Genomic DNA, 26,285 nt, shown 5'->3' with positions numbered 1-26,285 from the left:
CGGATTTTTGGACTTGACTGATGATGCAAAGCTATATCCTTCGAACTTCCTCTATAATCATTGCTAATAAAAATTGCTATAGATGAGCAATATTTCATAATTTATCTCTATATATAATTATAAAGGCTTTTCAATACTTCTTACTCTATTTTTTTCTTTATTTATTAAGAGTGTAAATAAGCACCGATAAGGAGGTGATGATTAGGCTATCTTTTGCTTGAAGTGGAAAAAACAACACTACTACTTTTTGTTTATAAGTCAAAATCTCACTCAAAGTAAATGTGTCCCTTGTATCTCACTATAGGCATCTATACTTTCTTAAAATAACACTTTTATGGGCAAATAAAATTAAAACCGAATGTGCACTTATCAATTTATTTAAATAACAAAATGTTATATACATTTGGTTGATGGAATCACAACCATTTATCAATATTCCATCTCTTATAATTAAAATTATATACATGGTTGATAGTAGATGAAATTAGAAGATTAATCAAGTACTCTCCCGAGTGATATATCTCTGACAAACTATCAAATATTCATCCCTTCTATACAAGTGCACACATCATGTATTCTAATTTAAAATTTTGTTATCAAAGCTGACTATTAAACCTCTATTGATCGGCGGAATCATAGTTTTCCATCCTTTCCTAATAAAGATTGTGAAGGAGGATCATAACCATTATATGCATTGATGGGAGATCATAGCCATACAAGCATGCTTCCATATGCGAGTCATTTGTCAAACATTAGTTTGGGAACAATAATTAGGAAAACTTAACTTCTTAGATGTATGATTCCAGTAAACTCAATGAATATTGGCATGTAGATCGGATAAAAACCTTTTATGTTATCCCTCTTAGGTTTGACCATTCACATAATATTGTTTTTTAAAGTTGCCATTATTTCAAAATTTTACCCTTCTAATATACCCATTGATTGGATAAAAGTTTCATTGGGATCTACAACCATGACAAAGTAGGGTCAACATCAGGTCCATTCCCATCGCTAGATATCGATATGATGAACTACTGGACGGCCCTGATGAATCCTCAAACCACATACTATCCTCGCGTCAAACTCCTCCGCGGGTAATCTGACTCAAAATTCAAATCCCCATCAATAAATTCCAAAATAATAAATCCTAAAATGACCATTCTACCCTTCCCCATTTCAAATCCCAGTCCCTCTCCTTCCTCCCCCATCCCAACGTCTCTCTCTCTCTCTCTCGCCGTCCCTCCCTCCCTCCCCTCTCCTAGGGTTCCGATCTCCACCTCTCACCGGCGCGCCACCTCTTGATCTCTGATGAAGGCCCACTCGCACCAGAGGAGCGCAAGGGTTCCACCATCCGAAACCCTAACTCCTCATAAGCACCGGCCGCCGCGAATTCCCAAGGAGAACGTCGACCCCGGCCCCACCCCACCGGAATCGTCCCCCTTCCGGTCGCCTTCGGTCGCCGGAAAGACCCTCGCCACGAAGAATCGGAGCCCACTCCCCCCGCGGCCGCCGCTCTCCTCGAACCATGGCGGCAACCCTCTTAAGCGGAAGCTAAGCTTGGAAACCCTACCCGAAAATGGGGTTCCGGCCTCCATGGCCTCGGATTCTGGTGTTCAGGTACGCCGCTTCTTTAGAGGCTTCTTGAACCCTAGGTTGGAAAACTGGGAGGTTTTTCTTGATGGTTCCCCTTTTCTGCTGTCTTCTCCGTTGATTATTTTGTTGGTTATCAGGTGATAGTGCGAATGCGGCCTCTGAACAAGGAGGAGGAAGAAGGGGCTCTAATTGTACAGAAGATTTCACCAAACTCTATTTCGATCCTTGATCATGCCTTCACCTTTGATTCGGTTGCTGACTCCAGATCCACACAGGTGAGTTTTTCTTTTGATTTGTTATCGATTCTGAACAGTAAAGTTTGTATGCTTTTGTCAGTTTTAAGTTTTATCAATATATCTTTCAAGATACGCCCTCATTTGCTTCTTGATTTATGTTTTAGGAAGATATTTTCCATCTTGTTGGACTTCCATTGGTGGAGAACTGCCTGGCTGGGTTCAACAGTTCCATATTTGCATACGGACAGGTACCCAAAGCTTCCTTGACTTCATTTGTTTTGCAATTTCTTTGTATTTTGGTGGAATTTAATGCCAAGAACATTAATTAGTCATCTGAACTTGATATGTTGGAAAAAGACCGGCAGTGGCAAAACATATACGATGTGGGGGCCTCCGAGCGCTTTGTCAGAAGATGCTTCATCAAGCAATGAGCGAGGATTGACTCCCCGAGTCTTTGAGCAGCTCTTTTCCCGGATTGATGAAGTGGGTAGCTCTTGAATGTTTTGCTAAGTAGGGTACTTAATTTGTCCGTACTTACACATTCATAATTGGTTCTAGGAGCAAGCCAAGCACTCTGACAATCAGCTGAATTATCAATGCCGCTGTTCGTTTTTGGAGGCAAGTGTGGTGATAATACTTTGGAATGCAAGCATTTTTTGCTAGGCTACTATGCTAATCTGTAATGCAACTGATTCATATGTTTACAGATTTACAATGAGCAAATCACCGACCTGTTGGACCCTACTCAGAGGAATCTTCTGGTAAAAAATAGCTTTAGTGTTCATCTGTTTTGTCCTCCCTTAGCTGTCACATTCTCTTATGTTTTTGATGATTTGGCTGATGTTTTTCAGATTAGAGAAGATGTAAGAACTGGCGTATATGTTGACTGCTTGACAGAGGAGTATGTGTGTACAGTGAATGATGTAATCCAACTACTGACAAAGGTGCATTTATTGGGATATCTATCATGATTCTTTGAAGTTATATGATGTAGTTCTTCCTTTTCCATTTATTACATTCAAGTAACTTAATGAGTTTTCTTCAACAATTTGCATAAAGCTGACATGATAGGTAAGTTTAAAAACAATATTTGTTTGCATATTTTGCATAATTTATTTCATATATTTGTTTGCAGAGAACATGTAATGCTCTGTAAATTTGGGATATTGACCATTTGGATTTTATTTCTATATTTTTTTCTCTGTCTTTTTTTTTTCTGTTTTAAGTATCAGTCTGCAACAAGTTTTCCTCTATCCTTTTACATCTCTAGAGTGGACCTCCTGCTGATCCATGGCCAGCAGTGTCCGCCATCCAAATAGGGTCTTTGTTAACTTCATGTTCTTTTTTATTGCTCTTCCTTCATGGCTGTTTAGTTCAATCTGAGACAACCAGCTAAATCATGATTTCTCTAGCCTGTGCTGCACCAAAATTTATTTATCATGAAATCTCATTGCTATCCAATTTTTGTGTCGTACATTGGAAACACATCTTTATTTAATTGATCTCAAGTCTATTACATTGATGACACCCTCAAGTTCCTCTATCTGTAGACTATATTCATAATTGCAATAGTGACGTGCATATAGGGTGGCAATCAATGGGCAAGGTTAAGGTGATATATATCAAGGTTTATAGGGCCTGAACAGAACCCTGACCTAACCTGTAGCCAACTTGCTGATCCATAGCTGGCCTGTTGACTTGCAATCTGTTACATCAGAATTTTTGCACCAGTTTCCAATAGTCAGAATAACTCATTGGAAATATTTTAATTAAAATAAAGAAATGAAAGGGAAATTAGAAGATGAGATTGCAGTGGAGCGAGGAGGGTTTGGAGGAGAGCTCGGTGAGGTCATCGATGGTCTTGGTGATGAGATCCTTGAATATTTGCCATTCAATGTGCATGGCATCAAACATCTTGAAGGGGTGGGGGTCCCAGTCACGATCACTAGTGATGTCCATGTGGATGGCGTCGCACTTGACATCGTTGAGGTCGTTTGTTGGTTGGACCTGCTCTTGGATCTGCCACATCTCCTCTCATACCTCCACACCAGCAAGGTGGTGTTATTGCCAACGAAAGACCTCGTGCATTGGAAGGTGTCTCAGGGAGAGATGTGGGGCATGTGATCATGGAGATGGGAGGAGATGATGAGACGAAGAAGCGAGAGACATGGCGCTCGTGATTGTGAAGATAGGAGACGAGGAGAAAGGATGAGATGGAGAAGAATGAGGAGAGTTGGGTAGGACTGGGGATCTCTCCATGCGCCCAAGTCCCAAGTCAATACCATTAGTTGGATTAATGCTGCTATTGTTTGGTCATCTCCAATTCTACTCCTACCTTGGATTAATGTAATAATGTTTGGGCAATTGGATCATTTATCCAATAAATAATGTTCGCCTAACTACTTAAAATTAATGGAACAATATATTTTAATATTAATCATTATAAGGCCTGGTAGGTCGAGAGGCCTTGATCTAGACCCGACTTGACCAACTGGCGGGTTGGGATTGGCTGACCCATACCCGACTTGTGAACCCAATAGGTTAGGTTAGATGGGTTGTGTATGGTAAACAGGTTGGGTTAGAAATTGCCACTGCTATGTGCATTGGAAATCTCTTGTTTTCCAAAGTAAAACATGTTCGAATTTGAAAATTTCGAAAAGATTTAAATTTTAGATGGAACCTTATTCCCTACTTTCTTGTTATTTCAAAAGCTTTAAAATTCTTTCTTTTTAGTTTTACATTGGAAATGTAAAAGTAAGTTCTCTTGCTTTTATAGAAATTCTATTTTTAGAAGCCCAAGTTGGGCTTTAAGGAGATTGGGTTGGTGACCACATGCATGTGCTCATCTCGGCGCAGCTGGCCAATTGTGAGATGCATTTATGCAGTGCGTGGCGAAGGGGGGCCGGGCATGACACGTCGCGTAACGCGTACTCTTTTTCCTAGATGCTTTATTTCAAAGTGTTATGTCGCCTTGGAAGTATATGTTGGTTTCCGAAGAGATACGGTATTTTCGAAATGTCACGTATCTTCGGTGCCATCGCATTGCCTCGGTCATCCGGACATAGTCTATAAATAGGCTTTGGGTCCAGGGCCCAGAATAGAGCACACAAGCACACTTCCATCTTTATACTTTATACTTCCTTGTTATAGAGACTCCCTTTTCCACTCCGGCATTTTGTTTTCTTTGTACTTCTTTTCTTCATTCTATTTTTCTTCTACAAAGCAATTGAAGGAGTTGATTAAGTCTAGCCTCCTAGCGATCGTGCTCATGAGAGGAGGATTGGGATGAGTTGGGTTTTTGTACCTTGCGGACGCAATCGCTGCAGATCCTTACGTAGGAGGCGAATCATGTTTTAGGGTAGTGTTAATCATACGCCTTGGTAGAGGCACAACCTTTTCAATCTTCTGAATTTCCTCTTATAGAATTTTCTTTTATAATATTATTTTGAAATTATAAAATTGCAACATAGCAATTTCTAGGTGCATTTCCGCCAACAATCTAAGAACGTGAGTCTTCATAAATCTAGAAACTGTTGTATTTGCTTATTCAAGTACCACTTGAAATTCATATTGTCTAGATTTGAAATTATTTCTCCTTTTCAAAACGATACGAATCATGTTACAAAACAACCTCAAGAAAAACAATATTCCTCTGAAAATAGTGCAAAATATAATATTTTTGCAGCTTTAAAATATGTGTAGAAATTATTAAATATAACTTTTTTCTGCTTCTTAAAAAATTTGTGCTAAGGTTTCTAAAATAGCAAATTAATAAAAAATTCTTTCTTTCTGCTTTGAAAGCTGTGCAGAAATTAAAAATTAATTTTATTTGTCACATGTTTTAGTGCAATTATTTAATTTTGCTGTTATTATTACTCTTTATTGCATTTATTTCATAAACCTAGCCATAAATGAATTATTTGAACATATAGGGCTAAACCCCTTGAAACTTGTGGTTGCAGAATGAATTAATCAACTAAAACTTCATAATATGGCTTTTTTTGACGATCATAGTGCTTTCAAACCTGAGAAATTTAATGATTCTTGCTTTAGAAGGTGGTGGAACCAAGTAAAATATTGGCTCACTACATTAGGCTTGTTTTCTGCCATAGAGTTTCTTGATTTGAATTCACCTTTCGGATTAAGTTTTCAATCTCCATCTCTCCTAGTTCTTAAGAATTTGGATCCACTAGCTCCCATTTTAAAACCTCTTAAGAGATTGATTTCCATTGTTGCCGTAGGACCCTTAGTTCCCTTTTCGATTCTTTATATGATGTGTACCTTCTCACCAAGTTGGCTAAGGAGCTTTGGGATGCTCTTGAGGTGGAATATGGAATAGATGATTCCGGTCTCTATTAGTTCACCGTATTTAAGTTCCGTAAGTATGTCATGGTGAAATCCAAATCCCTTAATGTCTAGATCTATGAATTACAATGTCTTGTTAGAAAGACTGGGGTGATTGGTTGAAAATTTTCTAGAAGTTATAAGGTTCAAGCTTTAGCCGATTCTCTCCCTCCATGCTGGTTGAGTTTTTCTTATGAGTCAAGTCATAAGCAAGATGACTTCACCCTGACGGAGGTCATTAACTCTATTAGAATTGAAGAAGAGCACCAACTTAAGCTCAAACCCAAATCTGATCTTGGATTCAAGATCCACTCAGACCTAATCCACTCATACCCATTTCATAACCTGAGGGAAACCTTTAGAAAGGAAAAATCCTAAGATCCATCAAACCAATTCTTTTCCTCCAAACCTTCTAAATATTAAAACTGTCCCAATCAAAAGCTAAAAGAGAAGAAGACCTTCTGCTTCAAATGTGGATGGATCAATCATATGGCAAAGGACTGCTATTATAGGAAGATTAAACCATTGAAGAAAGGAGCACTTCCTATTTGCATTTCCAGAATCGATACCTATGCTGGTAGGTTGGTAATACGTTATGGTGTTGCCTTCGTGCCATGTCGTTCCAGCATGAATTGATAGGAAATCCGGCAAGGGTGGGGAAGAGGGAAGGGAGAGAGGAAAAGAGAGGGAGGGAGGGAGAGAGAAAGGGAGAGGGAGAGGAAGGGAGGGTAAGAGTGGGGAGTGGACGGCGGAGAGAGGGCTCTCTCCCCCTCCCTCGGCCCCATTTCGGCAGCCTTCGCTTACCACTGCCCCCTCTCTCTCTCTCCCTCCATCTGCCTATCCCTCCCTCTTTCTTTTCCTTTCTTTTTTTCCCCTCTCCCTCGGTTTTCTGACCTGAAGGCTGGAACTATCCTGGTCTGTCTCTAGTACTGCTCGGTACGTCCTGAATTGGGCAGTTTGAGATGGTACCGTCAATGTTGGGAGCTACTAAATCTCAAGTGAACATGGTCAAAGATGGTGCTGGACCTTCCTTCAGGTTAAAAATCAAAATCCTTTGGTATTCTCTGTCATTCATCTTGTGATTGGTGGCTTGATTTTGGAGCTAATGTATATATATATTTTGATCGCTCCTAGTTCTACACCTTTCAAGAATCAAGTGGAGGAGGTGTACTGTTTAGGAATGATTCAATAGCACAAGTGTTGGGAAGAGGTCGAGTGTACTTGAAGATGACTTATGAAAGTCCTAATTTTTCATGAAGTGTTATACATCTTCAACGTTAGGAGGAACCTAATCGGTGGATCTCGTCTTATATTTGGAGGTTATAAAATAGTATTAGAATCAAATAAGCTTGCAATCACTTGTAATAATGTTTTTATTGGAAAAGGTTTTGTATCTAAAGGCCTATTCGAATTAAGTGTAGTTCCCATCTTTTGTTTTCAAACTTGAATCTTCTAATATTTGGCATGGTAGGGTTGGTCATGTGAATTTTGATTGGATGCAATTTTTGACTAACTTAAATCTGATTCCCAAGATCCATATGGAGAAAAAGATCAAGTGTGAAATCTGCGTTTAAGGCAAAGGTACCCGTAAATTTTTCAAATCAGTCTATAGAAGTTCTAACTTTGTTGATCTTGTTCATAGTGTTGTATGGCTCTTACCAAACTACCAACATGGGGAGGTAATCATTTCATATATCTAATTAGATCTAAAAATAAAGTTTTAGATAGGTTCAAAATCTTTGAGGCTGAAGCTGAAATCCAAACTAAAAAATTCTTAATTTTGACTTAGGTCTGATCGAGGTGGCGAACATACCTTGAATGAGATGGCCCTATTTTACCAAAAACATTGGATCATTCATGTGGTAACTCCTGCTTACTCTTTGCAGTTCAATGGTGTAGTGAAATGGAAAAACCATACCCTAATGACCTTGAACTCAATATTAATCAGTTCAGCTGCACCTGAGAACTTGTGGGAGAAGCTTTCTTAGCAGCCTGTTGCATCATAAATAGAATACCTTTTAAGGATCGCAATAAAATACCTTTTGAACTCTACAAGAGTAGAATTCTTAGATTAGATTATCTCAAAATATAGGAATGTCTAGCTAAGATAGGTATACCAGAACCTAAAAAAAGAAAAATTGGACCTAAAACCATAGATGCAATTTTGTTAGGGTATTCCTTAGATGGTAACACCAATAGATTTCTAGTAATAAATTTTGTGATAAGTGACATCTCTAATAATACTTTAATAGAGGCTAGACTTGCTACTTATTTAAAAACTATCTTCCATTCTAAAAACCAACTTCTCTTATGAATTGAAAAAGAGAAAAAGTTATAACTCTGGTGATGAACCTTCAGAATCTAGGAGCACAAGGACAAGGAAAGAAAAGGACCTTGGTGAAGAATTTTTACTTTCCTTGTAGAGGGTGAACCTTCTAGTTATGCAGAGGCAATGTCTTTACCTTATGTCCCGTTTTGGAAGAAAGACAAACTTTGAATTCAACTCTATATTCCAAAACCAAACCTAGATCCTAACTGACCTTCTTCAGGTAGTGAACTATTAGGTCATAAGTGGGTATTCCATAAGTAGCTTGAACTTGATGGGTCAATAGAAAAGTATAAAGTTAGATTAGTGGCTAAGGGGTATAGCCAGAAAAAAGGCTTAGATTTTTTTTGATACCTATCTCCTGTAGCAAGAATCACAACCCTTAGGTCCCTTCTTGCCATTACTTCCATCCATAAGTTAAAAATTCACCAAATGGATGTGAAAAATGCGTTACTAATTGGAGGTTTAGATGAAAACATCTACATGGACAGCCTGAAGGATTCATTGTGAAGGGATAAGAGAACAAAGTATGCAACCTTGTAAGTCCTTATACGGTCTAAAACATGCACCTTAATAATGGATTAAAAGTTTGATAAAACTATCTTATCGTTTGGTTTCACCATTAATGATCATGACAAATGTGTCTATTCTAAAGTCATCAACGATGATTCTATGATCCTTTGCTTGTAGGTTGATGGTATTCTAATCATTGAAACTTTTCTAAAAATTATATTTAAGATCAATCAATTCCTTTCAAATAACTTTAATATGAAAGACTCAGATGAAACTGATGTTACTAGGGATGAAGTTGATCAAATCTTCTGAAGGGAAATCTCTTTTCCTTACTCATTCCATTTTGAAAATAATTGAAAAGTTTGGATACTCTGATCAGAAATTGGTAATCTACCCCCTATGATCATAGTATTCATCCTAAAAAAAAATAGGTGAACCAATTGATCAATTAAGATACTCCCAAATCATATGATCTCTCCTATATGTGACAAATATGATAAGATTTGATATTGTCTATGCTATAGGAAGACTAAGTAGGTACACCCAAAATCCAAATCAATCTCATTAGACAGCTTGAGAGGGTATTCCGATATCTTAAGGGAACCCTCGATCTCTCTCTTATATACTGGATACCTTGAGGTGGTTGAGAGTTACAGTGATGCAAGTTGGATTATTGTTTCTCTTGATCTGAAATTAACTATTGGATATCTTCTTCTCGATGGTGTCCCCATAGCTTGGGGATCATCTAGGAAAACTATTATATCCCGGAGCACTATTGAGGCTGAGTTGATTGCTCTGGATACCATCTATACTTAGGCAGAATTGATTAAAAATCTTATCTCAGAGCTACCTTTAGTACCTAAGCCAGTTCCGACCATATCAATCCATTTTGATAATAAGATTGTGATATAATTGACGGATCAAAAAAGTACTAATAAAAAGATGAATCGGCATATCTAGCTTCGTCATAAATTTAAAGACAACTCAAAAGGAATTATGTATTTTTTATGAAATTTGTTAAGTCTTTGAAAAACTTGGCAGTTCAATTAACCAAGATTTTATCTAGGAGCGGAGTTTTAGAATCATTGAGGGGGATGGGGCTTAAGCCTATTATTTGGTTAGCAGTAGTGGATAATCTTTATGATTGGAGATTTCATGAAAGATATTCAATGTGGTAGAAACGAAGTTGATTGAGTGATCGTGTCTAAGCACATTCTCAAGTATATCTCCTCCCATCCTTATGATGAGTACTCATATCAGTGTAAAGTAAACTTGAAAGGTTTTGAGTTATACTCTTAAAGTAGAGAGTCTGCAGGGTATTAGATCACAAGTATCCTCTAGAGGACTCACCTATGTGAGAATAGTTGTACACGCAATGACTAGGGGTTTGGGCTAACCTTGATAAATTCTCATGAAAAATCAAGGTACTAAGCGCAAGGCCTTTAATTCGCGCTGACCATATAAAAATCTAATTGATCCGTATTATGTGTGTGATATGTAGAAGTCTGAGAAAAAAAGATTTAATTCAAAGTCTAATCCACCACGGTTTCTTCAAATGGATATAATTAATACTAAATAAGGTTTACGTCTACAAGACACCTCTCCCATTGCACGATATAAGTTGCCCAAATATTTCTATTTATATTTTTCTTAAAACTTTAAATCTTTGTTCTGAATTGTTGGAATTTTTAAATTTTGAAAAGATTTAAATTTTAAACGGGTCTCTATCTTCTACTTTCTTGTTATTTTGAAAGCTTTAAAATACTTTCTTTGTAGTTTCACATTGGAAATGTAATTGCAAGTTCTCTTGCTTTTACAGAAATCCTATCCTTAGAAGCCCAAGTTGGGCTTCAAGGAGATTGGGCTTGGGTTGGTGACCATGCTCACCCACGCACTCACGTCGGCCAGCCAGTCATGCACATACACATGTGCGTCATGTGGTGAGGCGAGGAGGGATACAGGTGCGATGCATCGTGTTATACACTTCCATCTTTGTACTCTATACTTTCATGTTATAGTGACTCTCCCTTTTCCACTCTCTCATTCTATTTTCTTCCCACTCCTTTTCTTCATTTTGTTTCTCTTCTGGGCAACTGAAGGAGTTGATTGGATTTAGCCTCCCAGCAATCGTGCATGTTAGAGAAGCATCGGGCTAAGCCGGGTTGTTGTACCTTAGGGATGAGATCGCTACAGTCCGGCACTTAGGAGACAAATCACGTTCTTAGGGCAAGGTTAATCATACGCTTGAACATAGGCAAGGCTTTTTCAATCTTCTTATTTTCTTTTATAACATTATTTTGAAATATAAAATTGCAACATAGCAATTTCTAGGTGCGTGTCCGTTGACGATACATAGAGCATTGACATATGTCAATATATGTATAAATTTGTTGTGTTGGTACAACAAAACCTTGTTGCTATGTTTTCTGGTATTTTCCCCATAATTTTAATATAGTTTTCATTCATTTCCTTGTTGATTGCGAAATTATTAGATAATCACATGTATCAATTGCGAGTGAAAGTACTCAAGACCCTTGCTTTTTCTGGTGCATAAATGATCAACTGCAGAAATTAAGGGATTAAAGTCATTTGTAGGGAACATCTATAAGCTTATATGCATGTATGTATATATGTATGTGTGTGTATGTAATATGTATTTATGTTTATGTAAATATGTATCTATGTCTATATACATACATGTATGTGTATGTCTGCATGTTGCCTTGATGTAAATATAAAAACCTTGTGCTTGTAGGTATGTGTCTTTTGGTACCTCTATGAAAACCCTTTCCTATATATTGATTCAAATTATACGATGGCTGATAAAATAGTAATTTTATATGATCAATCATTAAAACAGTTAGAAACCAAATGAATGGTATTGGTATAGCAGTCCATGTGAATAGATCCATATTATTAATCATAACTATTGATCTAACCATCTTAAAACACATCTAGATGAGATGTAAATGCGTTTAGATGCTTCTAAAATGTAGGTTGAATTAAGTTACTGTATCTTGCTATTAGATTGATCATTTCATAAGTATGTATTATGAAGACACCATAACTCACTCTATTCCTGCCTTTTTACGTCTTTATCTCTTTATGTGGCTTCATCTTCCGTCTCCATTACTACATTTCTCAAGTTGATTCGATCCTCTAGTTCAATAATTTCCTTTTATTCCCATATTTTCAGTTAAGGGATGCATGGTATTGAGCCCTGTTTGTGCCAGTGCCTGAAACTCTCAATACTTAGGATAGCATCATTTAATTAGATAGTCAAAAGTGAGATGTAGAAAGGGAGTGACAATTTGTGCTTTTTAGGGGCGAGGGAATTTTGCTGTAAGAAAGAATGTGAATGAGATATTTTTTGTCCCATTATAGGTGGGAAACCACGTGATTGGGTGGAAATGGCTTGGTAAATGGGAGGTAGAGCCTGAGCTCAGTGCTTGAAACTCAATTAGGATAACATCATTTAATTAGATAGTCCACAGTGAGGTGTAGAAAGGGAGGGACAGTTTGTGCTATTTAGGGGGGAGGGGAATTTAGCAGTAAGAAACAATGAGAATGAGATATTTTTGTCCCATTAGAGGTGGTACACGATGTGATTGGGTGTAAATGGTTTAGTAAATTGTGGGTGGAGCCCCCACTCTGAAATTGGATGACTGGGTAGTAAAATTTGGAAATCTCAATTTTTTAGGGCTATTTGATGAGTCCAAAGAAGTTGATTTAGACTATTATAAACTCTGTGTTGGTATGAAGTCTTCGTTCTAAAAACATGTACATTTTCATGGTACTCATTTGTTTATTATTCTAATAACTTTGTTAAATCAATTCACATTTCTCAATTTTTGGAACTGGCTTTAGAACTTATACAACTGCTTGTTTGACTTTGTAAAGTTTTAACTGAAGTGCTTTTATGGAAACATGTGTGCATAGACAAAGGGGAAGTCATCTCTAGAGAGTCTTGCGACAAATGCTATTCTCAGCACGTGTTAAAGCTTTTTGTTTACTTAGAGTTTGTGACTGGCACTTGTGTTATTACCTTTGTAAAACGGGTGAGAGTATTTGAAAATAGTTTATGAATTTACTTGTTGCTAAACATGTCCATATTCTTCAATCTTTTTTAGTTTTCACTAAAATCTGGAGCAGTCTACATTAAGTACTTCTTTTTAAATTATTTAGACTTTGGATCAGAGTATTACTGTTGAAAATATTTTTTTTTGTAATATGTAAGTTCCAAGTTCCAACTATACCCTAGATTACTCAAGGCAGTTCCTAAATTCTAGAAGATTGGCTTCAGATTGTTTCCTTTTTTAGAATAGCTTTCTATTGAGCATTTTTTTAAGAATCACATGATTCATTTATAGTGCCCCTATGAAATACAGGGACTGACAAACAGGAGGATTGGTGCTACCAGTATAAATGCAGAAAGTTCTCGTTCACATTGTGTGTTTACTTGTATTGTTGAATGTCGAGCCAAGGTAATGCCTTCTTGTGTTTTGTGGTTAGAAAAACATTTGAAATGTCAGTTACGACTTGTTGTTATGATTCTACTAAATATTAAAAATGTGTTTTTTTTTATTTCAACATCTGATAGAATGTGGCTGATGGGCGAAGCAGTTTAAGGACCAGCAGAATCAACCTTGTTGATTTGGCAGGATCAGAAAGACAGAAGCAAACTGGTGCAGCAGGAGAACGTTTAAAGGAAGCAGGGAATATTAATCGTTCCCTTTCACAGCTTGGGTATGATTTCATTTTTCTTGAACTTAATTCTACTGATTACACATATACTCTACTTGAAGAAAAGACAAATCTAGTGACATTCATATATTTCTATGAAATCAAATGAATCATAATATCGCATTCCATCCTCTTAGTCATATACAGGTCTACAGACAAGAGTTGGAATGTTTCTATAAAGCAACAAATAAATAATATGGGATAACCAAATATATATGATTACATGAGGCCATAGCTTTTGATAATACACTTTTCATTGTATATGCTGTTTTAAAATTTTGTTTTTTCTGGAAGTTTTAACCAAATGAAATACCACATAGTACTCGTCCAATATTAATTTGTTAATTTGTTTGAGTTCATATTTAGATTTTTAATTTTTTGGCTTAAAATGCCGAGACTTGTTCATTCGGCTTGGCAAAACCAAAAATGAAACAGAATTTTTAATCTCAAGTCAATATAATACATAATGATATGAATAATTTTCCACATGAATATATCAATATGAATAGGACATGGTGAATCTTAACGTTGATTTGTAAGGAGATGGTATCACAATCTGAACTCAGAGGATGACGAGGTTTGGGTTCAAAAAATTCTGGGGAGAATCAATTACTTTCGTGTGATGACAATCCTTGAGTGCTTTATTTGTAAGGATAATGCTATGGTAGAGGCAAAACACATGCTGCAAAAAGTATAAGGGTATCATATATCTATTTCCATTGATCAAGGTCTTTCATGGTGTGTCCCACACTGTGTTAATGCTTGTGATGTGTTGGCATGAAAATATGCAGCACCTATCAAAAGACATGCCTAATGAATGCCATGACAAACTAGAAAATACTTTTTTATTTGGCTTTTAGGCTACTTTATTTTATTTTTGGAGACAATTTAAACATTCAAAGAAGAATTTGATTTCATTTAGCATCCTAAATCAAATTAAAAATTCATATTGTGGTTGATGAACACACTCTGGTTATTTGTAGAATGGTATTTAAAGAATTTGCCTGTAAACTATGTGAAACTAGTTCCTTATCTCTTGTGCTTTCCCCTCTTTCTTTATCTTTTATCTTCTTTCCTTTTATTGTATTGCATAGTCTTTCCACTCTTTTAGTGAAAAGGCGTGTGGGTTATCTCTCCCTTTCCCCTCAAAAGAAACATTTTAGCCAACTATAGGATTATAAATTCAAAACAAAAGAGAGAGAGAGCTCATATATAAAAGTGAGAAGTTATGAATGTGGAAAGTACATTGTTATTAGTGTAATTCTGGTAATCTTAATTAGTTTGATAGGGTACTGAAGCATGCTTCCTATATTGAATGTATTGATTGCTATTCTGCCATACAGGAGAATAGATTGATATTTTCAAAAATAGGTCAGCTTATGACACACCTACATGTAGTGTGCATGTAAATTTTCATCATGATCGATACCACATGGCTTGGTATGCTATTGTCCATCATCTAAATTCTGGCATTGTATAAGTGATACAGCTATGAAAGAGGTTTTACTGTAGATGTTGATGCAACTCCACAATTTCTTAGAAAAATAAGAGACAATAGGTGTACGAATAGTAAAACAATATGCTTGGATTCATTTAACAAATTCAGTGACAATAAACATTGAGTAGATGACTCTTCACACAGATCACCTTGGGTGCAATAACAGCAACATAAGGCCATTGGGGCCATCCTCACTTGTTAACCTGGTAGTTTTCATTGTGGTTGCAGACCAAGAATGGATACAAGATCAAACCCTTAAAGTGGACATCTAGGTAAAAAACTAATTGAGCTTTATAAATATGTAGAAAAAGTAACTAAATTTGAAATAATACATAAGGAAATTTTATGTGATGCCTTAAATGGAAATGCTATGTTGGCAAGATAAGCACAAATGATGAATAGATATATCTGCACATCATGGGTGTATTCTGCTCGTGCCATGTTGTAAGAGTGAGTTCTTCAATCCAAGGTTTCAAATCCTGTGGGATGGGGGTGTCCTGGTTTCTCCATGGAACGGTTTGCCCCACGATCCTGCTCCGCCTCGACCGCGGTCTTGGTCATGTAACTCGGTACAATATCCTCCCCCTCTCCCCCCCTCTTCTTTCCTCTCTTTCTTTTTTTCTATTTCTTTTTTATTTTCTTCCTTTTTTTTCTCTTCTACCTTCCTTTCTTTCCTTTCCTTTTTCTTTCTTTTTCTTATCCCTTCCTTTATTTCTTTTTTCCTTCCTTCTTCTTTCTCTTTCCTTTTTCCCTTCTTTCCTTCCTTTCTTTCCTTTGCTTCTTCTTTTTTTTCTTTCCTTTTCTTCTTATTCTTCTCATTCTTCTCATTTCCTTTCACTTTTTCCTTTTCTTCATCTTTCCTTCCTTTTTTCTTCTTTTCTCCCCGCATTGCTGGGTTTTGAAGTCTTGACCCCATCTTGGTCTTGTTTTCTCGTAGTAATGGGATGCGGCAGCCGGGATGCCCCTATCCTGCTAGGACTTAAAACCTTGCTTCAATCAAACTGAATCCTTTCCAATTGGATGGTGATGAGGAGTTGGAGTAGGCAAGCAGATTTAAAATTATGTTCAGTGATGTGGAAGAAGTGGTCTTTCCTTTGAAGCTATTAGATGATCCCACATGTTATACCAGCTAGATCAGTGCAAATGGTGTCAAAATCATGATCCATCTACTAACATTGATATGAAAAATTTCTTTTTGAGAGTGGTTCACTATGGGATCGCATTAAGTTGCTGGAAATGAGGCTTAAAAGACCAGTCATGGAATATGAAAGAACATGGATACTCAAGGAATCTAGTTGCATCATATATTGTATAGTAATTGTTAGATTCTTTCAGACATCTGCAATCTCTAGAATCATTAGAAGACAGCAAGAGACTTTGAGTTTGAGAATGTAGTATGAGTTCTGTGTTGGTTGCCACTATTTAAGGAGCTAAGGGGATTATCTCCTAAAACATATGTCGAGGGAGTTTATCTTGAAATCTTGAACAATGGTGCAGCTAAGTCAAAATGTATATATTGCTAATGGAATTGGTAGGGCTGGTATATTTATCTGGTAGTAATGTCTTCTTGCTTGTGTGTTTTCTTGATGATTATCTTTCTTAATGTGCGAATTGTTAACCTTTTTTATATTAGCTAGGAATTACATACGGTTAGAATTTATTGTTTTTGCTATAATAAACTTGGAGGGCTCATCATGCGCCAATTCTTTTGAAGTGCTTCTATTTACTAATATGCTAGTTGAACCTTTTAAATTGCCTGTTGCTTCTCACCCAAGTAAGGTAATTAACACTTCCTGACCATTACAGTTAGAAAATTATATTTTACAGAATTCACAGGAAGGATGCTCCTTTAGTTTGTACTCTATCGTCATCTACCTTCATTGCTAGTGGATTTGTTTCTTGGAAACTTCAGTTAGCTTGACATTCACCATATTGGTCTTATTTTACTATATTGCATGTAAGAATGAATTTTTTGTCATGTAAAACTAAACATATTGGTATGTGGAAAGTATATTGATCAGCATTCCCCAATTGATATGTTCAAAGAATGTTTTATATACCTGAACCATAATAGCTGACATTTCTTCACCAAAGAATGAATTCGGTCATCTATACTTTTATAGAGAAAATGCACGACTCTGTAGCAGCAAAAGAGGCATCTAAAATATTTTTTAACATATAATATATGCGATCATTTTTCTACATATATCAAATTACACTGGTTTTGATGATTTTTCTTATTTGAGAGTTGCAGGAACTTGATTAATATTCTTGCAGAAGTTTCACAGTCTGGAAAACAGAGACATATTCCATATCGTGATTCCAGGCTGACATTTTTACTGCAGGAATCTCTTGGCGGTAATGCAAAGCTAGCAATATTATGTGCCATTTCCCCTTCACAGAGGTAAAGTTTCAGAGTCTCTGGAGATATGTTCCCCCACTTTCTGCTCCTCTTTTCTCTTTGATAAGGAATTTATTGATAATGGCAGCTGCAAGAGTGAAACATTAAGTACCTTGAGATTTGCACAGCGTGCAAAAGTCATAACAAACAAGGCAGTAGTAAATGAAATAACACAGGATGATGTTAATGTCTTGCGTGAGCAGATACGCCAACTGAAGGTAGATTTCAATCATATGTTCATTATTTATTAAAGGTTATCATTTAATCTGGTTTTCCTGCAGTTGATTTAATTGTATGATTACATATTTTCAATAGGATGAACTTCTACGAATGAAGACCCACGGAACCCAATCAGAGAGCAGTGGAAGTTATTCAACTGGATGGAATGCACGGCGGAGCTTGAATCTTTTGAGAATGAGCCTTAACCGTCCTAGAGCATTACCTGTTATCAAAGATGACAGTGATGAAGAGATGGAAATTGATGAGAATGATGTTGAGAAGCCCCATTTCGAAGCAGGATTACAGCCATCCGAAGACAAAGTACCTGCTGTGTTAGAGATTTCCAAGGAGAAAGTATTGTTCTGTAAGTCTGATAATAGAATGGTTCTTGGAGATACACAGTCAGGTCATATATCTGGGTCTGGCAGTGGCACTTATCAAGTTAATGCATTGGAAGGTCGTGAATTAGAGCACATAGATCAAGGCCATGTTTGCCTCAAGTTGGATGGGAAAGGGTATTGTTCTACTGACGATGGTGTAGACAAACCACTGGATGGAAGTCGTACAGCAGAGATGAATGATGAAAAGATTCAGGTTTTGCCAGATAATGACATGCTTGGTAAAAGTAAACCTCTGGAAGAAAAGGCACATGTTTTGGTTTCAGATCCACCCGTAATTTCTTCCAGTTCTCCAGATTCCATCATATCACCATCCAGCCTTAGTGTGCCATGCCGGACATCCCCCGTTCTTCAGTCACCTAAATTGAGCACCTCACCGATAGTCGAAAATCGCAGCAGGAAGAGTCTCAGAACATCATCATCTAAGTCCGCATCTCAGAACAATATACTAGAAAATGTGGAATCTCGTTCGGGGGATATAAACTTATCCTTTGCAGACACTTCAAATCACAATTCATTGAATGCTTCTATCATGCAAACCTGTAAGAAATTCCTGGCACCAACTGAACATTTGGCAGCCAGTCTTCATCATGGTCTTCAAATTATGGATAACCACCGGCATAGTTCAGCTCTAAGGAGGTCGTCGTTCATGTTTTCTATCAGACCTGTTGATGTCAAACCAATGGGGCCAGTAATTAAGGTTGATGCTGGTGTACAAACACTTGTTCAAGAATCAGAAATACCAGGAATTTTATCTACATTTATCTGTAATCGTTGTAAGAATGGAGCTTCTACAGATGAACATAGCAACAACACAGAGTTGCAATTAGTACTTGTTGATGGATCAATGTCATCAGACAAACAAAAGATGCAAGTTCCGAAAGTAGGTTTAAAAGCATATGCTTAAACATTATCTGTATTATATTGTTATTTCATATTTTCTTGTAAACATTCATTAGACCTGTTGGACCCAGGTCAACACATTGTACTAAAGAGGGTAATGTTTATTGTGACCTGTAGGCAGTGGAGAAGGTGCTGGCTGGTGCCATTAGGCGAGAAATGGCAGTTGAAGATCAGTGTGCAAAGCAAGCTGCTGAAATTGCCCAGTTAAATCGTTTGGTTGGGATCCTTTTCCACCTTTCAGTTACTAAATTTGTCAATATATGCCGTACTCTCCTCATCATCATTACTTTTGCAGGTCCAACAATATAAGCATGAACGTGAATGCAGTGCCGTAATTGCAGAGACACGTGAAGATAAAATTTCCCGCCTTGAGAGTCTTATGGATGGTATTTTGCCAACAGAAGATTTCATGGAGGAGGAGTTTGTTTCACTTATGAATGAACACAAAGTATTTCAGCTTCTTCTGCCAGTTTTATAAATTTTTTAGTTTGTAGTTGTCAGATCAAAGGTTCTTTATGAAAATGTCCATCAATAATTATTGTACTGATATCTACCATTATTTTGGCAAACACAGCTTCTTAACGAGAAATATGAGAATCATCCAGAAGTTTTGCGTGTAAATATTGAGCTTAAAAGAGTTCAAGATGAGTTAGATCGGTACAGGAACTTCTGTGATATGGGTGAGAGGGATGTGTTGATGGGAGAGATTCAAGATCTAAAGGGCCAAGTGCAATATTACATGAGTTCTTCCATGTCAACCCCAAAACCAAATCCATTGCTTCTGTTGGCCGATTCAATTGAACCCAATTCAACACCTCTTAGTCCAATCTCCGAGTTGGCTGAAGAAAGTGCTGATGAGAAACAAAAACAGGAGATGTGTGATTGGGATAAAGTTGAAAGTAAGTGGATTTCTATTTCTGAAGAGCTTAGACGTGAACTTGAAGCAAGTCGCTCTCTTGCTGAAAAGTGGAAGCGAGAACTTGATTCCGAGAAGAAATGCACAGAAGAGTTGAAAGAGGCATTGCAGACAGCAATGCAAGGTCATGCCCATATTCTGGAACAGTATGCAGAACTTCAGGAGAAGCATATTGCTTTACTTGGGAGGCACCGGAAGATCAGTGATGGGATTGAAGACGTAAAGAGAGCAGCAGCAAAAGCTGGGGTTAAGGGAAGTGAGTCCAGATTCATCGACTCCCTTGCAGCTGAAATTTCGGTTTTAAGAGCAGAGAGAGAAAAAGAGAGGCGATATTGGAGGGATGAAAATAAAGGCCTTCAGGCTCAACTTAGGGATACTGCTGAAGCTGTGCAGGCTGCAGGAGAAGTGCTAGTGCGGCTAAAGGAAGCAGAGGAAACTGCTGCAATTGCTCAGGTAAATTTACTTGCAGTTGCACAAATATATGCTACAATCAATTTTGTTGCCGTAATGCAATTATACAAATGCACATGCATAGAGTTACACATGCTTGTGTGCACGCAGTATCATTCTTGTTTGGGATGGAAACAAGATACTGTAGATGTGCCTGAAATGAGTAGGAATAATAATACATTGGAAAACTAGCCATACACCTAATGATTAGGATTTGAGGCATCAGCTAGGTAAGTCTTTGGTAGTCTAAAGCATTTGTGCATGCACATATGTGCACGAAACATATAGGAAAAGGCATCAAATTTGCTTCAATTTTGCATGTCTGATTGTGTTTGTGTATGGAGAGGGGAATAGAGGGATAGGTGCACACACAGATATATATATATATATATATATATACATATATATATATATACACACATATATATATAGACATATATATATATATATATATGTATATATATATATATGTGTGTATATATATATATGTATATATGTATATATGTGTATATATATATATATGTCTATATATATATATATATATGTCTATATGTATACATATGTATGTATATATATATACATATGTCTATATATGTATACATATGTATATATGTATACATATGTATATATATGTATACATATGTATATATATGTATATGTATATATATGTATACATATGTATATATATGTATATGTATATATATGTATACATATGTATATATATGTATATGTATATATATGTATATATATGTATACATATGTATATATATGTATATATATATATGTATATATATGTATATATATGTATACATATGTACATATATATATATATATATGTATATATATATATATATACATATATACATATATATACATACATACATACATATATATATATATATATATATATATATATATATATATATATATATATATATATATATATATATAGAGAGAGAGAGAGAGAGAGAGAGAGAGAGAGAGAGAGAGAGAGAGAGAGAGAGAGAGAGAGAGGTGAAAGTGTTTACTGACCACAAAGCTTCTTGCTACTTGCATATGTTGCAAAAGCCAAAAGGTCCATGGAGATCAGGACATTACCGCTTTAAGGACTAAGCGATCTCCACCTTTTCTAAAGTAGTGTTAGGGGTAACTAGTTGATTCAATCTAGGCCTAGACTCTTTGTTGAGTTGGGTTGGTTCGAGTTTAGAGTCTGGCCTAGTCATAAGCTCATGTAGAACATGCTTGCAGGACAATTTTAGTTACAACTCCCGAGTCGACCCTAGATATGGGCCTACTAGAGCCTTGGCCTTACATCTTTTGGGCTAAGTCTTCAAGCTATTTTGGTTGGTTTGACCCTATTGCACCTTTGATGCTCATCTTCTGGTGCTTTGTATGGTGTTCATGGTTAAAAGATTCCACCAACCTGCTAGGATAACTAGTTTTCATGGTGCTTGATGATAGCATGCATGGTAGTCATGATAGATTTTGTCCATTTGGAGCATCCCAATTGACATCTCAGTGGCCCCATATCGATGCCATTCTATCACTGTGTTGGTACGTCTGGTATGAGGGCCAGTTTGGAATACTAAGTATCAGTACGCCCCTCATACTGTGTATTAGTACCGAACCGATACAATATGGTACGTCCTATACTATCGGATACTGTATGGCATACCATGCATAAAGCACAACAATGTGGCTGGTATGGAGATATAGCTATAGTTAGGGTATGACTGTATTGCATATCCACCAATCATTTACTAGCCACTAGGGGTATGTAACTTTCACATATGAGATTCTTATCCACATGCATCTAATTCTGATCATCAACTAAGCAAAATTATGAACCATACACAAAATAAGTATTATTCTTTATATGAATAGGATGTATCCACATTGAACAACACTTGACTTGTGATTTAGTCATCCATGGTTCTCATCCCTCTTTGAATCATCTGGAAGCCCTCTTAAAGTAGCCTTCTTGCATTGAGATATCTTTTAGAGGAGCATCAGCTGTCATGCTGCAATTTCTCCAGTTTCCATTGTAAGTCTTAAATGTAAAACGAGATAAACTACTTTTAGTGGTGTAAAGAAAAATTGGGCCTCTTTGATTTTTACTTTGAACAAATATGACGGGCAATGTTGGCTTTAGTCCATCCTAAACAGGGTCAAGGCTTCTTGGGATGGTTAATCATTGATTTAAAGGAAAAAGTAGAGTACATGGCCATATTGCCCTTAGTCATATTGTACTGTGCATGGAAGCAATTGGCGCCTCTACAAGCTGAATTACCATGTATTCGTACAACAATATACACCCTTTTATCTTGACAAAATCCTTTTGGCATACTTTACATTGTATGATCTCGTATCTCTGGACTGGGACTAAAACAACTGAATTTATTAGTTCCATTCAAGTATAACTAGATTTGCCACTAGACTTGCTGTTTATCCAGCTTCATGCAGGTCTGTAGTTAATAGCACTGGATAATTCTTGTATCAGTAGCCAGTAAATAAATGTAGAGGCACAAAATTATGAATTAAGCACCAGTTCATATTAGATGCATCAACAAGCACTCTTGAGAAGGCATCAATAAAAAATATCCCAACTACTAGAGGAAACAAGATCATATGATGTAAGAGACATTGTTTTATTATGAAGGACTGCTTTTGGCTAAGCGCTTTGACAGCTTGCTGGCCCTACACTGAAATATTAGAAAAGAAGATCACTTAAAGCGGCAAACAATTGCCTAAGTATAGGGTTGGTCACATGACCAAGACTGAATGACAGACATGGACGTCATAAACTATACTATGCAGACAAGGCAGAAAGAGGATGCTCTTAATGCAACAAACTTCCAAAATTTTGGCCCTTCAAGCAGATCCTGCATATAATAGAAATGGGAGGATGCATAGGTTCGAAACTCTGCTCAAAGATGCTTTCTGTTGACATTAATCCTTGCAGCGCAATTGGGTATTTTAAATTAAGGATCCACACCATGGATGATCATGATTTACGACATCTAATATACCTGGAACCACCCATATGTTTTGGAGTTCATTTACCATGTATTTTTGGTTAGCAAAATTAATACCAGTTTCCTGTGTAGTTTTGTATTGTAGTAGAACCTTGACCTGCTGCCCACCTTTTCTGAAATTGATTTTCCCATTTTTTTCTTGAACTCATTCCTGAATAGTTGAATAAGAAATATGTCCTGTTTCATAAAGTTATCTTCAATGTGATGGAAGATTCCTTAATAATATATATTTATTTGTGCTGATAACTTTTGAGAACCTTCTTTGTTGTGGTAACTGCAAAGAATCAGAATTATAGTGCCCCTCTCTCTGCTTCTGAGAGTTATATAAGGCACTGTATTACTGTTTTTGCAGTTTTAGGCATAAATACTAAGGAATGCTTGGCAAATGAGGACCTGTAAGCCGATCCGAAATAGTTGAGAGAAGGCTGGATTGTCCTGGTTATGCGTAGAGTATGGAATATAATAATTCCAAGTTATGTTATCATTGTTAGTTTAGAAGTTATTTTGGTTACCTGTTTGTAATTTGTTTACAACCACATAAGATTTATGACTGCAGAGCATTTAACATGATAGTGTTTGAGTTCACCTTCTCATACTGATTGGCTTCATGCTCTCCCTCACCCACCCACCCACCCACCCTGAGCAATTGTTTAGGTTCATACTCAAGTTCTTATTTTAGGTTGTAAAAATGAATTAGTCAATGATATTGAAAATTCTATATTGAATTTTGGGAGTCTGGTATTTTTTGTTTGAACATTACAAATTTAATTTGTGTTGGGGCTTTTCTCATAATGTCTTATTTGTCTAACCTTAATAATTCAGTGTTGGATACACAAATTGATAGCTGTTATGCTGCGCTATTATTATTATGAAGTTGGACCTTGTCTTAACCACCCAATCATTTGCAAAGAGCCTTTTGTGTTGCAACATGATGGAATTTAAACTTGTAACAGTGACTTTCTTTATATTATTTACTGAGTCCCCTGGTGGAAAAGTAACAAAAGATAAATTAAAGTGTCCCTGGGTATGGGTTTACTTTGACAGTTAAGGAAGTTCAAGTACATTAAGGCATCGTATGTTCATCGGAGAGTTGAACGGGAGGCTTTTTGGCTATATATCATTGTTATTGAATCAGTAGTTGGCATTGATTTCTGTTAGATAAACATGCCATATCTTTCTATTTCTTTTGCAGAAGCGTGTGTTGTTGGCAGAACAAGAGACTGAGAAGGCCTATCAAGAGATAGATACTTTGAAGAAGACTTATGAAAAAGAGATTTTATTATTAAATCAGTTTCTTGTGGAGTCACGTTTGCCAAAAGAATCTCCAAGACCTGCAGAATTTGATGATCGTGCTGCGGCCGAATATGATGTAGGGGGGACTCTCATTGATCAGCGATGTATACAGGAGTTCGAACCTCTTTGCCATGAAGGGGATAATGGATTTTCTAAAGGCACAGATCCCAATTCATGGTTTTCTGGTTATGATCGGTGCAACATCTGAAGCAATAAAGAACTAGATGTCAGCCATTTGTTTGTATCACAAAAAAGATGTTGTACGCCTCAAGTATTGATAGTACCTGATGTCAATTGGTTATATCCACAATTTCTGGCCTCTCACTGGTTGTGAGGAACAGTTGTAATTTTCCATCAGGTTACCTCTCGTGTCACATTTATGCCTTGTATAATCAGAACAGATCTAAATGAGCCAGTTCTTTGTATTGTTGTATGAATTTTGAATATAATTTTCTAAATTGACTATCCATTATTCATTAAGGTAAATTGCAAATCTTGTCGCACGTATCTGCTAGTTATCCTGGTTCAGAATATGGAAGTGCATAAGAAATCCAACACATTTTTTCTTATTCTTTGGATTTGTACTTGGAAGGAGATTTTGGGGTATTCATTACCATAGACAGCAAGCTTATCACCACAACTTTCCTTTTCCTGCAGTTTGAAGAATTAATTTAATCTTGCATGAACAATTATGATGTGAAAAGATCATGATCCTGTCACGACAAGCAAACAGAACTTCAGTCCCTATCAAGAGGATAGAATGGCCATTTCTTGGGGGGTCATTTTCCCCCGTCACGTAGGCGTCTTTCTGTGATCTCCGTAATTAGACTCTGAACTACTGTTACCATTTCCCAAACCTTTACTTTTTTCTGGTTATTAATCTCCTAACTATGCTATGAAACTATCTTAATGTCTCCTGAATCACCCCATAATCAGCAGCATTTCATGTTTGCAGCAAACAAGTCTAATCAGAACGACATGAGGTTGGCTTCTTTGCCAGTTGGTTGACAAGATATTTGAACACTTGCAAGTGTTTGGGTTGAACCTAACTTACCCATGATGTAGACATGACTCTCTGTAATGATGGAGATGAGTAACTGGAGCATTACATAGATAAAGTCAATCCACAAAAGGAGTGACAAATCCATACGTTACTTCAAAACCTACTTCTAATCCCGAGCCCGTCCCTATCTATATGGATCGGCACGTTCAATTACCTAAAGGGAAATCCACACGTAAACTAACTCTTAATCTCATTTAATCCAAGTTAGTACGGTCCTAAAGTATCTTATCCGTCCTACGAGGAAGGTTCCAACAACCCCTAGAAAAAGGTGTGTGGACTAATGGAAGGTGCTAGCTTACTCTTTCCCCCAGCCTGCTATCATTTCCTTGTTGCTTTGGATGTCAAGAAGATGGT

At 36.8% G+C, this 26,285-nt stretch overlaps 1 protein-coding gene across 1 annotated transcript; it reads left to right on the top strand.

Moving 5' to 3' along the window:
* The first annotated feature begins 1,211 nt into the window (after positions 1-1,211).
* LOC103721287 (kinesin-like protein KIN-12B) lies at positions 1,212-25,348 on the top strand. The gene is made up of 16 exons (XM_089930081.1): positions 1,212-1,617; positions 1,731-1,868; positions 1,994-2,077; positions 2,187-2,312; positions 2,388-2,447; positions 2,537-2,590; positions 2,681-2,773; positions 13,401-13,496; positions 13,613-13,758; positions 17,508-17,657; positions 17,743-17,872; positions 17,970-19,154; positions 19,292-19,390; positions 19,470-19,622; positions 19,749-20,543; positions 24,768-25,348. Exons 1-16 carry the CDS (start codon positions 1,309-1,311, stop codon positions 25,074-25,076), a joined length of 3,927 nt encoding a protein of 1,308 aa, XP_089786207.1. The 5' UTR covers positions 1,212-1,308; the 3' UTR covers positions 25,077-25,348.
* Positions 25,349-26,285: the final 937 nt, after the last annotated feature.

The sequence above is a fragment of the Phoenix dactylifera genome, chromosome 4 (genome assembly GCF_051530095.1).
Source record: "Phoenix dactylifera cultivar Ajwa chromosome 4, Ajwa_hap1_PhDact_Kaust_v1.1, whole genome shotgun sequence".
NCBI classification, from domain to species: Eukaryota; Viridiplantae; Streptophyta; class Magnoliopsida; order Arecales; family Arecaceae; genus Phoenix; species Phoenix dactylifera.
The sequence above is the reverse complement of the archived record's forward strand: the minus strand, read 5'-3'. Positions and strand labels throughout refer to the sequence as shown.